Source organism: Oreochromis aureus, linkage group 7 (assembly GCF_013358895.1).
Source record: "Oreochromis aureus strain Israel breed Guangdong linkage group 7, ZZ_aureus, whole genome shotgun sequence".
In the NCBI taxonomy this organism is placed as follows: domain Eukaryota; kingdom Metazoa; phylum Chordata; class Actinopteri; order Cichliformes; family Cichlidae; genus Oreochromis; species Oreochromis aureus.
The window spans coordinates 43,481,560-43,497,828 of NC_052948.1; the positions used below are offsets into that span (position 1 = coordinate 43,481,560).

Below are 16,269 nucleotides of genomic sequence, written 5' to 3' on the forward strand. Positions count from 1 at the left end.
GCAGAAATGCCAGTGCGTGCTGTGACCACCAGGTTCATGTACAAGGGACTTTGCACTATTCCAGATGTCCTCACCTACCGGACCCCTGTTAACCTGCCTGAGGATGAGGTGGAAGGTGAGGCTTGTTGTTTTTTGTTATCTGTCTGTTTGCTTGCTTTGAGCGTGGTTCCAACCAGCGACAGTAACGATAACAGCTGTAACTCCCGAATTTGAAGTTCAGCTGCCAAACCAGGACCCTGGAGAGCTCCAGAGCGTGTGCGCTGTATAACCTTTTCAACAAATCCGACACCAGATCTCTGTGTAAGATCTACATGGTTTATAGTTTTGTGCTGGGAAAATACTGACAAACTGTATGCTCTTACTTTTTTTCTTGCTTATGATTTTTGGCACAAAATTCAGCTGTAGAAATAGTTAATCGTGTTTTTTCCATTCATGCATCAACCAAACATTTCAATTTATCCTCTAATCACAGCAACGGGATATTATATTGTGAGTGAACTGCATGTTTATACACTGCATTTCTTGGCTATACCCCTGACCTCTATGAAACTCCGTTGCACCTGATGTTATTTACTCATCCAACCAAGACTGAGACAGACTGATGAGTAAAGGGACTCTAAATTTTGTTAAAAGGGAAGGATCCAGGAATGGACAAAAACACTATAATGAATGTCAAACTCATAAATATAAAACTGCAGATTACTTGAAAATCAAAGGCAGACAAAACCCATCAATGAGATTGAACGATGGACTCATTTTGATCCATAAATTGCATCATCTCATCTTTTATGAATTGCATTAACCAGAAAAGAAGAAGAAGAAGAAGAAAAGAAGCTTTCATGCTGTACGGAAAGGGCAAGTGAAAGATTCACTTAAGCATTAAATTCACACTAGCTATTGTAACTGCAGGGCCGAGTTGTTAAAAATAGAGGTTTTGTTTTGCAAAAATGGTCCTCACAATGAGAATGCACACTTGGCAGTGATTTGGAACAAAGCCAGGCAGACTACAATAAAGAGATAAGTCAGATCAGATTTGATATCGCCAAGTCTTTTATGCATAGGGAATTCCATTTCCCCTTTCTTCTGTCTGTAGGTTGCCCGGGCCTCACAAGTGGCTGCCTGCCCTTGCTTCGAGCCACTCATTTGACATTGAAAATACGCTATCTGCGGACACGATATAAATTAAATTAAATTAAAAGATTGGCTATGGAAAAGCAAGAATAGAACAACAACAGTAAAATGTTGGCGGGTGGTGCCATCAACAGCCATGCAGCTTTTCAGGTATTGGGCGAGTCTTTCCAAAATGTAGTTTACTAATTGAGTCATTAAATATTCAGAGTAAGACAGACCACTGAACCATGAATGTATTTACTGCAGGGAGGATTCACTGAGCACGTAATGCACTGCTACGTTTGCATGGCCTCACACCCTATCAGTGCCCACCGTAAACAAGTAATCTTCCCGTTTTCACCTGCTCCAGTGGCAGGTAAAATGCATTAAAGAGCACTGTAAGTTGATGAGGGAGGCAAGAGAGTTTAAGATGAACCTCTCCTGTTTACCAGCACACAGCCAGTCCAAGGCTTTGAATCTGCAGCCTCCCACTTACCCTTTATACCACTGCTGCGCCACCTTAACGCACTCTGAGGGAGCTGCAGCACTGTTTGAATGAACCTTTTTGGTCTGCTGCAGTCCAGGGTTTCTGAAAAATCCCCCCTCTCTTCATAGAGGTCTGAAAATCAGACTATAAATGTTGTTTCATCCACAAAATCTTTAATTATATTGGGGCAGAAGTTCCCTGATTGCACAGCTCACGTAATTACTTTCTCTAATCATATTTATGATAATCTTTTTTTTTTCTTGCAAGGTGCACGTATATACTCCAAGTGCAACTGGACATGTTTAGAATGATCCTTGATTCAGTGAGTCTGTCACAGTCAGAAAAACAAACCTGATAAAAACACAGATAACATTTTATGCTTCATATAGGATCATTATCGTTCTCTCACTGTGCCATGCTGCCAATAACTTACGCAAGCCTCCATTTTGTCTCTACATGTATCCTAACATCTAAACTCATCATCAAGCTCACAGAAACTAATAGCAGTAAATCAGTTTTTAGCTGTGAAGAGCATGCAGGCGATGAGTTGTGCGGTTAAATCAATAGGACTTTCTTCTGGTGACATTGTTTCAGGCATGTGTCGACTGCCACTTTGGAATACACACAAACAAACACAATACAAGGACAAGAGGACCTTGCATCCTGTGCAATGACACGTGCCGCAACATGGACAGTACATAGAACAACCCGTCCCAGACAAACAAGTTAAAGAGTTTCATTTTACCTCCAAGTTTTAGTGTTGATTGATTTTCTCCTGTACCAGTAAACCAGCAGCATAAGAGCTGCAAAATGCATTGTCTAAACAACCCCCCACTCATTAGCTGAAACACAGTGACCCCTACAGTCCAGGGAAGATGGGGAAAAATGCTGTGTAGTGGATCTGCAAAACTGGACTGAGCACTTAGCCCGTGGGGGGAGTTTTATCTGAATCTCTGGTGTAGCCACTAGAAACCCAGGTCAAGACTTTTTGTTTTGTGTGTCGGTCTTTGTTTGCAAATGCAGATATATTTTTAAAAAGCTTAAAAAAATAATATTATTCATCTTCACATAATATCCAGTACCTTTGATTTGTGACATTTTCAGAGGGTTTTAGAAAAAAAAACAAATCTGTTCAAACATCACTCATCTTTAGAACTTTAGAGGGATGTACCAGGGCACTGAAAGTGAAATATTAGATAGCTTGTTCTCTCTTCACAAGTTTTTCATATTCATATGCAGAAAACTGTTAATGATTTGTGGGCATGTGGTGAGATCTGATTTTCCAACAGCTGTTCAGTCACATATTGGATAAAGGTGGGCAGCAACAGATTTCAGAGAGGATCAAAAACTTCACCTTTTGACCTCCAGCCTTCATCTGAGTTTAAAAATATATCTATCAAATACCAGATTTTCACATTAACAGCACCATCAGGGGTACCCCAGAAGCACCATGAACTGCAGTGCCTCTGTTTTTTTCATTAACTAAATGTTATGTGCATTAAGGTTATTCTACGACAAGACCTAGGGACCTTAAATGAGCATATAATTTACTATGATATAAGGAATGACAGAACTTCTTCAAAATATAATGTAAAGTTGAAATTAAGAAAACAGCTGAAGATGGCATTAACTCAAAACAGAGTCAGATATTACAGAATCACGTGTTGGCTGATTTTATGCTGCAATTGGATGAATATAACCAATAAAATGAAAAAGAAGTTCTAATTATTTCAGTGTTAGAATCAACACTCAACAGAGATTATATATAAATCTTTATAATCCTGTCATCTTAAGACTTTTGCCATTTTAAGCTGCCATTTTATTTGGATCACAGTCTTAAGTGCAACATAATGACATCCCCCCCACCCCTCCAACAACCAAACCAGGCAGTAACTGACACTGTTTCTTGAAAACTATACGAGCAAGTAAATGCATCAGTAGGAATGACAACAGTGAGGATTACAGAGACTTGAATAGAGAGGACATCCTCTGGACTGGGTGAAGTTGAGGGAGGCTGATTAAGTGCTTGCAGCTCTTAATGGATATGCAGATTCCAGGGAATGTTTTTCGAACAGATGGTTGCCTAGGTGGGCAGAGCCGGCAGCAAGGCTTCCTACCCTTTTCTCTGCCCTTGTGTCACGCACTTGTCATAAAGCCTGATATGAAGCCACACTATTGTAAAAGCAGCCGTACTCCCGCCTCTTAGAAATCACTGCGCATTTGTATATCTGAGATCTGTAGATCCCTCATGTAAAACTGGATCGGTTTAACTCATGATTAAATCATCTTTTAAAAATCCTAATCTGGGCAATGTGGTGTTGGGTACTCTCTCTGTATCCGTGGAACAAAAAGCTGCCTAATTCATCACGAATTATACGTGATAATTAAGCCATTATGTTAATGACATAACAGCAATCACTATATTTAATCATGTCCCTGAAGAAACCCATGAAACATTTATGTGTGTGTTTATCCTGTAAACACTGTTAGGTGAATGTCTGTGTGGACATTATGCAGTGCCAAGTTTCTCTCTATTTAATAAGCACTATATTAAATCCCAGGTCCAGAGCCAAGTGCAGCTCATTATACATGACCGACTGGGATAACCTCTAATGCTCATATTGGAATTGATCCAATTCATAATTACACAAATAAATAAAACACTCAAAAATGTATATTGTATACAACAGTATACTGCATGTACAGTGCTTAACAAATTTATTACACCACCTGTCAAAAGAATAAGTAAAGAAAATGTAAAAAAATAAAAAATAAAACTCTGAATAAATGTTTTTATTCCCAAGTTTGAGAAGTCAGAATTATTCAAGCATAAAATTCAAGTGTTAAAACTAATTTGTCTTTTCAGGAATGCACGTAAGTACCTACGGAGCCCCTCTGATGACATGGTCGAAAAAATAAATAAATTGTGGCCACAAAATACTATTTCGAGGGCATGAAATAGGTATAACGGACATCTGAAATGCTAATTAGTGGGCACGAAACACTCTGACCGATAACCGTGATCCTTCCCAGGCCCTTGCAGTTGGTTGACAATAAAATCTATCCCGCATCCAGGTCGCACTTGTTAGGTCTGTAAAGCAACTGGGCTCTCAATATCCTGTTTAAATGTGTCCCTCCGTAATAATGGTTCCTTGCATTGCCAGGCTTTTAAAAAAATGCATTTGTAGCTCATTCCAGCCTAAAATAAAACTCAATCATACTGTCTCTGTCCATGGTGTATAGGTTTAGCCTACTCTTATGCTTATGTCTCTACTCAGCTGTCCAGGAATTGTATCAATATGATGTAAACACGTTATCTATTTCGTTGCCACAAATGCGTGCCAAGTTACTCTCTATTTATACCTATTTCGTGCCCTCGAAATAGTATTTTCGACTGGGATAACCACAATAAGTATTTTGTCCAACGTTATACTATTTCGAGGGCAAAAGTAGTATTTTGTATACAATTTATTTAATTTTTTGGACCATGTCATCAGAGGGGCTCCATCAGTACCTGTAATTTGGCATCTTAATTGAAAATGATAGGGTGATTTACCCTTTTTTCTGCTTTTTTGTATAATGGTAAATTTAAAAATTCATGGATAACAACAATAATTGTGTTTTAGCATTAAGGATCTTGCACACACAGGTGGATTAACTATTACAGCAACATAAGAAATTATTGTATTAATTATCAATGCTGTTAATTTATGGCAGCTGTGGTGTAAGCCTTACACTGAGTGGTGGTCTACTTAATTTGTTAAGCACTGTACATGAGGTAACAGACACAGTCTGTGGGTCTTTATTGAAGTTTTAGAGCTTACTAGAAAAAAAAATCAGCATTTATGGATTACCAGAATGAAATATACAAAATTTTCTGATACTTGTGCAAATTGTCATTTTATTAAGACATGATCTTGCAATTTCAGTATTAAAATGTCTAAAGCACAGCCCATAACCCAGAGGAAACTGGTGCTTTAACTACACATGTGCTGGCACAGATAAGACACTCTTTTTATGGCTGAAAACAGCCGTGACTTCCTGCCAGTTAAACTCTTGGAGGTCTCTGCGAGCTTGTATCGTTCCTCGGTGCATCACCGACAGAGAATGTGAACAATATTTATAGATCGCAGCCAGCAGGAGAATCCCCCAGACGTCAAGCATTGTAGTGGAGTGCAGGCCTTCTTCCACTTTGTATGCAAAGCTGTTGTCTTTTGTGCTTACAAATGGAGTTCCTTTTTGCTGCAACATTGTAAGCAGGCATTATATGTGTTATGTTGGTTGTGTTACTGTATTGCAGGTGCCTAATTATACACATACAGTGACAGTGGTCAGGACAGAGGCTGGACATGCTCTGTACATATGCAGGTAACGCTTTGTAGTAATTCCATCATTTATAAGCTTTAATGATCATCATTTGCAATACATTAATATACAGAGTTGTATTAAGAAATCATCAAGCCATCTATAAGTTTAAATTAGAACATGACCGTGAACAAATTATGACTACATCGTTAATAAGTGATGCATTGTAGGAGCCTCCCTGGCAGGTCACAGATGGTGCAAAGGTTCAGATTGAGGCCAGATCCCACTCGACACAGAACCCATGTGATGAATTTCTTTAACACTGACATGTTACAATCTGCTGGAGGTACATCATTCATAAATTTAATGTAATTTGTAGGTAAATAAGTAAGTCAAATTGAATTTCTGTAGCACCTTTTTAAGATAAGCATCTCAAAGTGTCTCAAATATTTTAAAAAAATGTTTTAAAAAGACAAACTGATTTAAATCATTTATTGTGCTTATAACAGGCTAACTTAAAAGTAATAGCTCATCAAAGAAGCTTTACTGATGATTTATTCATCATTTGTTCACAATAAAACTGTTATACAGAGACGCTACAGTAAATACTCACATCCGACTTACAAAGAATTCAATGTCTGAATGTTTTATTTTCTTAATCTTTTGCTAATAATTTGCTCACAATCACAAATTTCACTTACAACAGATTTGTGTTGGCACTTATCAAACATCCCTAAACATAATGTAAACTGTAGTTCATCATTAACTAAAGTCTTATAAATGAGTTATAGCTGAACATTATTATCAGGTGTTACACTTATAAGCAATAAGGTTTAAAAACAATAATCATGAGCTGTGTGTTTAATGTAGCTTTCTGCGTGGTCGAAGATCTGGTCAATAATGTTGCAGCCAGACAGAGAGATTCACAATTTCAAATAACAACACTATCACAAGACGTTAATTATGAGACTGCGTCCTTAATCTCTCCTTGTCTGCCGCTAGGCAACAGCCATATTTCATTCACATCATTATACTGAGCTTGGAAATGCTCAAACATTGAGCTAATAAACACTCAACTGGTGGCAAAAATATACGCTTACTGGTCACTTCATTGGGTACATCCTTCTAGTATTGATTTAGACCGCCTTTGGCCTTCAGAACTGTCTTAATTGGTTGAAGCACACCCAATGGCCAGATTGCTTCAAGCTGATAGGAAGGCAACAGTAAGTTGCTGTGCTGAACAGCATCTCTGAATGCTGAACCGTGGAGAAGATGGGCTACAGCAGATCTCCTGTTCCACTACATCCCAAAGGTTCTCTATTGGATTTTGATCTAGTGACTGTGGAGGACATTTGAGAACAGTGAACTCATTGTCTTTCAAGAAACCAGTTTGATTTGAGCTTTGAGACGCGGAAGCAGCCATCTGAAGATGGGTACACTGTGCTCATAAATGGTCATTAACAATACTCAGGTAAGCTGTGGCATTTAAATGATACTCAGATGGTACTAAGGGGTCCACGATGTGCCAAGAAAATATCCCCTACACCATTACACTACCACCAGCAGTTTAAATTATTAATGGAAGGCAGGATGGATCCATACTGAATTTTGCAGACTCATCGGAGCAGGCAGTATTTTTCCAGACTTCTGCTGTCCAGTTTTGGTGAGCGTGTGTGAACTGTAGCCTCGGTTTCTTGTTCTTAGCTGACAAGACTGATACCCGGTGTAGACTTCTGCTGCTGTAGCCAATCTTCTCCACGGGTCAGCATTCAGAGATGCTGTTCAGCACAGCAACTTACTGTTGCCTTCCTATCAGCTTGAAGCAATCTGGCCATTCTCCTCTCAACTCTGGCATAAACGAGGCATTTTAACTGAGAAATGCCACTCACTGGATATGCTTTCCTGGTTGCGTAGTGCAATGGTTTATACGGTCGCCTAACAAGCAGAAGATTCCCAGTTTAATTACACGAGGAAATACAAATCCCTTTGGAGCTGCGTCAGGAAGAGTAAAGATCTGCAAAATCAAAACATCCGAAGATACCCACTGTGGCTCTCTCCTGTGACTAAGGGAGCAGCTGAAAGTAGCTTTCACCATAAACCCTAGAGATGGTTGTAGGGAGAAATCCTGGGTGCAGTTTCTGAAGCAACCATGCCACATTTAAAGTCACTTCATTTACCTTTCTTCCTTGTTTTGTGGGCTCAGACTGAACTTCAGCAGGTTGCCTCTATACGTAAATTGATCGAGTTGCTCTCAAGTGATAGACTGATTTGCATTAATCTAATCAGGTATTTGTACCTAATAAAGTGGACAGTTAGCCTAATAATTCTATGTTGTTGTTAATAGAATCCTACGGGTCGAGTTAAAGGTCAACATCAGTCTTAAATAAATTAAAATGGTAAATTTTGTCCTAATGTGACCCAGCAATGCATCCATATCACTGGAGGAGAAGTTTGCATATTCTAAACAGTAAAGTTAATTAGTCTGTTTGTTAAAAACTCCACTTTCCTTTTCTCTTATTATGAAAAACATAAGAAAGTTAGTAATGACAATGTGTATAAAAACCTGAATATCATAAAACAGCATGGAAAAAGAAGAAAAACAAGATAAGGGCAGAAAATCAACACTTCCCTAACAAAAGACATCAGTCGAAGACAAATCTGTGCTGTCTGTCCGATAAGTTCAAAACAAAAGCTAATAAAGTTAAGCTGTAATTCTCAATAATTTTCCTGAAAGAAACCAGTCGCATGTTTTCAACTCCGCCCACAAAGAGCTGCAGGTAGTCATTTTAAGTACTTTTACACAGCAGGAGCTCTTATACATGCCGGGCTCGTGCAGGGCATCATCACTGTGTTCGGTGATGGCATGTTTGTGTAAATGTGACAATACATGCAAGCTACAAATCTGCAGAAGCAAGTAAGTAGAGTAAAACTTTGTAGTTTTATAAGGTGATTTGTGTATGTATCCGTCTCACTGCTGTACACTATGGGGTTAGTGCATCTTTTTTGCCACATCACAATTGATCGTTATCATATTTTTGAAGCGCTCAGTTCACACATCAGGACAGATAACAACAGGGGTGTGAGGGTGTCACTCTGTACTCGTTGTGTCCCCTCGACACCTTCTACATGCATCCGCACTGCATGACTCACATTTTTCTCGTTATTTTGTGATAAGCTGGGACGGAGCCAATTAAGGTGTGTAAAAATGAGTATTTAAACAGCTCCTTTGTTTGTGTGCTGGACAATAGAGCAAAGTCTGGAGCTCCATGAACAAATTAATTCACTGTTTGTTCCCATGCAAACCCTTAAATCCCAGTTAGGTGCCTGTTAATGTTGGGGGGGGGGTTAGTCACCTGGAATCAGTTGGGGTTTTTTGATTCAATATAATCATGCTCTAAGCAGCTGTTAATATTATTTAGTGATGTTAAAAGTCGCATTATTTTGACAGCATTTGTATTATGTGCCGACCTACTTTTGCTCTAATGCATTAGCAGAGCTCTCTCTGGATACTGATTAATATGACTCACGTGTAGTATCAGAACGACGGATGTCACGGGTGTCATCATACTATTACTGACATATTCCCATGGGAAGGTGAATTATTTAATGAGTAGATGTGACTCATCTCTCCCACTGATTTCTTTCTTCTTCTTCTTTTACCTTCTAAACTGTTTTCCACCAGACGTCTTCTTTTAATAAGAAGACTGCGCTCCTCATTTGTTGACCAAAAGTTTACTTTTAAGTAGAGCATGTCAATTAGTGCCAGCGACTTTCTCTTGTCACCTCTGGACATGCAATCTGAGGTTGCCGGAGAAAGGTGCCTAATTTAAGATTCCCATTTATTCTGGAAAAGAATCAAGTAACGCCTTTATTTTCATCCCTTTCATCCCAGCAACTGGCTGACACAAAAGGTCCTGTTTGATCCTGACTAACAGGGTGCAATTAGCAGGAAGGCCCGAGTCTCCTTTCTCCAATGCAAATGTAGCCTCTGAATGTGACTGGACACATGTAAATATGCAATTCATCTGGTTTAGACTCATGTAAATTTGACATCTGATATGAGACCTGAGAGTGGGTCTGACACATGAAATGAGCTTTAATAATGTGGTGAGATGGAACATATTGCGAAGTGTGAAGTCATGTTCAAGCAGTGACTTCGGGGCGGTGAAAAGAGGCCGTTGTTATTCTCTTCTGTTCACTTCCTGCGGAGCAAAGAGACTTCTTCATCTACCCCCCGCTGTAACAGCTCTATTATCGTATCGTTCAATGTCATGATCGTTACTGAAGGTGAAGAGGGGCTTTTTTTTTTTTTTTTGCAGTAAACTGGACAATCACAGTAGGGCTTTCTCAGCGGTGGTAGTGCATGGTCGATACCTTTTCTCGAGGATAACACTGCTTGTGTTTTTTTCTTCTGAAGGCAGCAGTCGCTTCCTCTGAACCTCCAGCATTTACATTATCTCCTCCCATGCATGAGAAGCAATGTGAAAGAGGTATCTTTTAGCTACTCTCTGTCCTGTTATATTTATTTTTAAATGGGTCCCTTCATCAGCACCTATGGTGTGATGGGTTCACTCAGCTCAAGCACTTAGATGTGACTGAGAGCGCTGAGGGAAGGTTACAGTAGCTATAAGCCATTCCCACTGCTTGCAGACTAAAGAAGAATTAGTTGATGAAAAAACAAACAAGAAAATAAATACACAAATCCCAGGCATCTCTTTCTCTTTGGAAATCACGGCAGCAATGACACAGTGGAGGAGTTCCATGGTATCTGAGCAATTCACCAAACTAAGCAACAGAGCTCAAAGAGAGGTCATCATCAATCAGTTGTTCTCATATAAATATTAGAGGAGGTTTGTTTTCTAGAAAGTGCTAATTTTAACACATGCTGCGCTATGATACACTAACAATAAGGATAATTTATGGTGAGTATTTTTTTTACTTCACGTAGTTGCAGTTTCATTAATTATAATTTAGCTATTAAACATGACAAAATAAAAGATTTACCTTGGAAATATAAAAATCACAAACAACCCCGCATCCATAAAATTGGGGATTCTGTTTAAAATGTAAATAAAAACATATTTCATAGACCCATATTTTATTTACAGTGTAACACAGAAAATATATTACATTTATAAACTGAGAAAATGTACCATTATAAGAAAAGTATTAGTTCTTTTTTAATTTGATGGCAGCAACATGTCTAAAAATATTTGATTTGGGGGCAACAAAAGGCTGCACAAGCAAGCACTACAAAAATTAATCAGCTGGAGGAAATCTTTGCTACTAATTGGGTAATTTGCAAAAGGTCAGTGACACGAGTTATTATAAAAAGAGCATCTTAGAGAGGCAGAGCTTCTCAGGTGTAAAGATGGACAGAGGTTCACTGATCTACAAAATACTACATCTACAAATTGCTAACGAACTACAGATCAGTGTTCCTCGCTACAAAACTGCAAAGACTTGGAATATAATGTACAGTCATAATATCATCATCAAGATTTTGAGAATCTGGAGAAATCTCTGCGTGCAAGGCTGAAACTCAGTGTGGGACACCTGTCATCTCCGGGCCTTCGGGTAGCACTGCATTTGAAAAAAAAGCTTGATCATGCAAAGAAGGAAAAGAAGAAGCCAAGTGTGAAGCAGCAATGACAATCCAGAAAGGCCAGGCTTCTCAGGGCCAAAGCTCATTTAAAATCGACTGAGGAAAAGTGGAAAACTGTTCTGTTGTCAGAGAACTCATTTTTAAATTCTTTATGGAAAATATGGAGTAAAAAGGAGAAGGACCATCTGGCTTGTTAACAGCACTCAGTAAAAAAGCCTGCATCTCTGATGGTATGCGGGTGCATTAGTGCATATGGAATTGGCACCTGAAATCTGCAACGAGATCAATGCTGAGAGGTATACACAGGTTTTACACCAACATATGCTCCCAAACAGACAAAGTATTTTTCAGGGGATGACTATTTCAGCAGGATGATGCTAAATTGCATGCTGAATGGCTTCATAGTCCAAGAGATTGAAGCGGACAGCCTGGAGTCCAGACCTTTCAACAACTGAAAACATTTAGCGCAGCATGAAAGGAAAAGCACCTAGAAACCCAAAAGTCCACCAGCTGGTCTCCTCAGTTCCCAGACATTTATGCACTGTTGTTAAAAGAAGAGAGGATGCTGCACAGTAGCAAACATGGCCGTGTCCCAACTTTTTTTTACAGTGTTGCTATCAAATTCAAACTGAGCCAAAACGGTACATTTTCTCAGTTTAAACATTTGATATGTGTTTTGCAAAGCACTTCATTGTGTTTATATTCGCATTTTTCATAGATAACCAAGATGTTTTGGAATTGTGGTTTCTGCTATCTCTGTCTAATATCTCTTTTTGTTTATTTATTTTCTTAATTGTTATGCAAAACAGTGTCATCTTTGGTCATGTTTATCTCCTGCACGCTTTTAAATGCATTATGATTTAAGTAAAGGAACCTCAGTGACTTTTCTGACCCTGTCAGCAGCACTGACAGTCCGCCAATGGACTACAGTGGACCATTTTCAAAATTTGTATTTATTTATTTTTTGCTGCACCAGCGACTACCAAGAATGACTCTGTTAGGCGGTCAGAAAGGTCACCAGGATCTGTCGGCTTTCATGTTCATGTTTTAGCTCTTTTGGAAGGTCAACAGACTTTTAAGCCCTGAGTTCAGACCTGGATAAAGTGACTGGTGTTGTAGACAAACCAGCTGAAGCTTACACAGGTTGTTATATTTAGGTATATTTGGAAGTTTTTGGTTAGATAAAAAAAGAGGTAGTGATTTAAGAAAGAAGACAAACATACCTGTTAAATAAATCAAAGGAACCCAGTATATTTAAATTGAGTTTTATTTATATAGGACCATTTCTTACAGTTATCTCTAAGGCATTATTTATAAAATAATGCATTTCATCTCAAAAAACCTAAAAAACAGCACACAATTTTTTAAAAAGAACCTGGACCCCATAACTGCAGATTGGGAACATGGTGATCTGCAGATAGGACAAGGCACAAACTAGAGGAAAGAGAGGACAAAAAGTTAATGACATGCAACAGACATGCATGTCATTAAGGAGAGCGGCTCTGCAGGATGAGCTGGTAGCAGCAGGGATGGTTTGGGGTCATCTGATCCAGCTCATACTAGAAGCAAGAAAGAAACAAAGAAACAAAGAAACAAAGATTTTTTTAAAAAAGGTATGGGGTCCATGGATCAGTAGACTGATAGTTGAAGGTGCTTCCTCCCCTTCAATTTCTGCTTCTAGAAACTGTTCTAGGAACTGCAGTCTGAAAGCAAAGTGCTCTATTGGGATAATTCATACGATGTGATGTCTTTAAGATACCATCGGGCCTAATCATTGAGGTCTTTGTATGTGAGAAGAAGGATTTTAAATCATTCCGGATGTACAGGGAGCCAATAAAGAGAAGTTAATATTGGAGAAATATGATCTTACCCTCTAGTCCCTGTTAGTACTCCCAGCTGCAGGATTTCGGAACAACCTGAAGGCGTTTCAAAGAGCCACTGGGACGTCCGGCTAATAAAGGTTTACAATAGTGCAGTAACAAAAGCATCACTCTGAGACGACATGTTCCTAATTTTGACAGTATTGCACTTGAGCCGGTGTCATGTGGCTTCTTTTATTTCAATGACATGCTCAGTCACTGGAATAAAATGTAGTGACTGCCAGTGTTAAATATAGTGGGACGAGGCCACTAGCTCAAATAACCTACGCTTAATGCAGATCAACAGGTAAAAAATTATCAGACCTATCACCCATCGAGGTTACAGTCACCACCATGACCCTGTTGGTCCAACTTGCCGTGAAATTGTCAGTCGGTATTTCTTTTTGCTTTGATATGGAACAATTTGATGAAATTGTCACCTTTGCCTCAGTAAATTCAGAGGGTTGTTTGCAGTAATACCCCTCTATTATATGCTTTTATACTTCTTTCCCTCAAGTGACTCATTCATCCAACTTTTGTAATAGAAGATGTGTAAAGGCCAATGAGAATGCTCAAACCAACAAATGATAAATCAGCGTTGTTTGTTGACTACTTGGCGTGTTTTAGAAATGTGTTGAAGATGGTTTGGCAAAGGGATGTGAAGTGTGTTCATTCATGGGTAAAAACAGTTGGGTTTGCAATTTTTTGTAACGAAACAGGATCACAAGTTAATGTTGTCATGCTGAGAAAATTAAAGGCTGATTTCTCGAGATAATGACGCAACTGATCACGGGAAAACTAATTCTGCTTTGTCTCTGGGATCGCGGTAGCTATGAAGACGTGTAATTTCCCCGTCTAATTACCAGTGAAGTTAACTTTTGCAGCAGCATCACAGAAGTGTACGTGCACATAAAGTTACTGTACAGCAGAGAATAAATAAGGAGGGTCGATCTGAAAGTGTTAACACAACACGGTTTCTGCTTGTGTCAAAAAATTAACTGTAGTGCAGTCTGGCACTGAATAAATGACACTCCTTCATTTTTAAGTTAAACCAGTTGCTCCAGTTTACTGGATGCCATCTGTGCAGGTCAGCATGAACTATACCATGATCAGGAAGGATGGGACACTTACAGCACACTTGATTTAACTTCTATTTATCATTGTTCCCATCAATGATAAATAAGAAAACATATCAAAGTAGAAGCTGCCGCCTGCTGTGTGTCTGTCAGCAGCACAGATCCATGGACAGCAGCAAGGATGTTCATTTTTTGTCATCTGCATGTGCGAGAAAGAGAATGTTTTACAAATCCACCCTTATTTGTGAAGATAAGCACGCCTTTATGCCTTTATGCAAAGCAAAACCACACTCGCTTGATTAAAGTGAAATCATGATAAATAACCCTTACCCATGAATCATACATCAACAACAGCCTAAATTTATGCATTATCCATGAAGCTAACGATACAGAAAAGGAGAAAATTGTTATTGTTAGTATTTTTAAAGCCTCCTTCGTCCCATCCAGAAAAACAGACAAAAACAAAATGTATAAAGGATCTTTAGGATCTTTTCAGAGCATCTCATGTCATATTATGTGTCATATTCCCCAGGGCATCACAGCAGCTCAGACTTGGTATAAAATGATGAAAATTAGATTTATTATTCCACAATTAAATAAACCGTGCATCGATATCTTAAGATAACTAGATAAATTAGCTTGTCATCATAAGATAGCAGAAAAAAATAACTGAAGGCATGGCTGCTCTCATTTCCTGTAGCGTTAAACAGAAGCAGTCATAAGAAATTTGTGTTTTGGATTTGGATACAAGTGTGAGGTTCACACATATATTCTTCATGAAAAAAAACCACTGTCCTTTTTCATTTCATTACATATTATTTCTATGCATCACCACTTATTTCCGTGAGCCCTTCTGTTGGCTTTCTTTTAAACTATAACAGCACAACTGCGTTTTCACTCATCTCATTAAAACCTAATCATTCATGCACAAAACATAGACATTTTGTGACTGATTGTATAAATGCTAAAAAATAAAATTCAGGATTTTTTAACAGTTGTTTTTGTTTTAGAGTTTTTGTTATTTTTACATCCAAAAGTAATATCCCAGCAGGACCTCACAAATCGGAAAACAGTTTTACTTTATCTGTGATTTTTGTTATCTTTCCAAGATAATAAAATTCTTATTCGTATTGTTCACTCCTTTCTAAATCTCTATTGCTCATTCACAATTACAAAAAAAAATGGATTTAGATGGATTGATAAGTAGGGCCAGCACAGAAACTCTTTAAACCTGCTTTCTTTCTAATGGCCACCAGGGGGCAAAAAGACCTCCATTCCCGACTTCAGTAAACACTTACCTGAGGGCTTTATGGCTCTGTTACACCAGAGTAAAAACAAGGCAGCAACCTCCTTGCAGGTAGAAAAATTGGGTAGATGAATTAAACTTTTTAGCTTTTGGAGACCGATTTTGAAAGTAGTTGTGGAAATCAAGTTGTTGCTCAGAGGTTAAGTGTGCAGCACCCTCAGCCTCCTGGTGACCAGTTTCAGTTGCAAGGTGATTGCAAACATCCCCTGGTGGGAGATAGCTTGGTTCCAAATAATCCCAACTGGGAATGGATTCTTCCTCAAACAGATTGGTGATGGTTTGACAGTAATTGCCATCTAATTTATAAATGCAGATGGACTGCTGACAGGTTGCAATCAATCTGAGTCCATCGGTACTGATTAGCTCAACTCATCTGCATCATAGTTAAGTTAGTTTAAGTTTGTGTTTATTGTGAATTGTATGTATCGATTGTATGCACATGGCAATAGATTTGCAATTTCCATCACAGGTAATCAGTGTATTATTATAATCAGATCACATGTAAATGCCAACTTGAGCCC

At 38.6% G+C, this 16,269-nt stretch overlaps 1 protein-coding gene across 1 annotated transcript in view; it reads left to right on the forward strand.

Moving 5' to 3' along the window:
* cabp7b (calcium binding protein 7b) overlaps positions 1-16,269 on the forward strand; it is a 27,871-nt gene continuing 11,602 nt past the window's right edge. Inside the window, exon 1 of the mRNA XM_031742600.2 lies at positions 1-115. Coding sequence (XP_031598460.1) covers positions 7-115 — 109 coding nt within the window. The 5' untranslated portion in view covers positions 1-6. The remainder of the gene's footprint in view (positions 116-16,269) is intronic.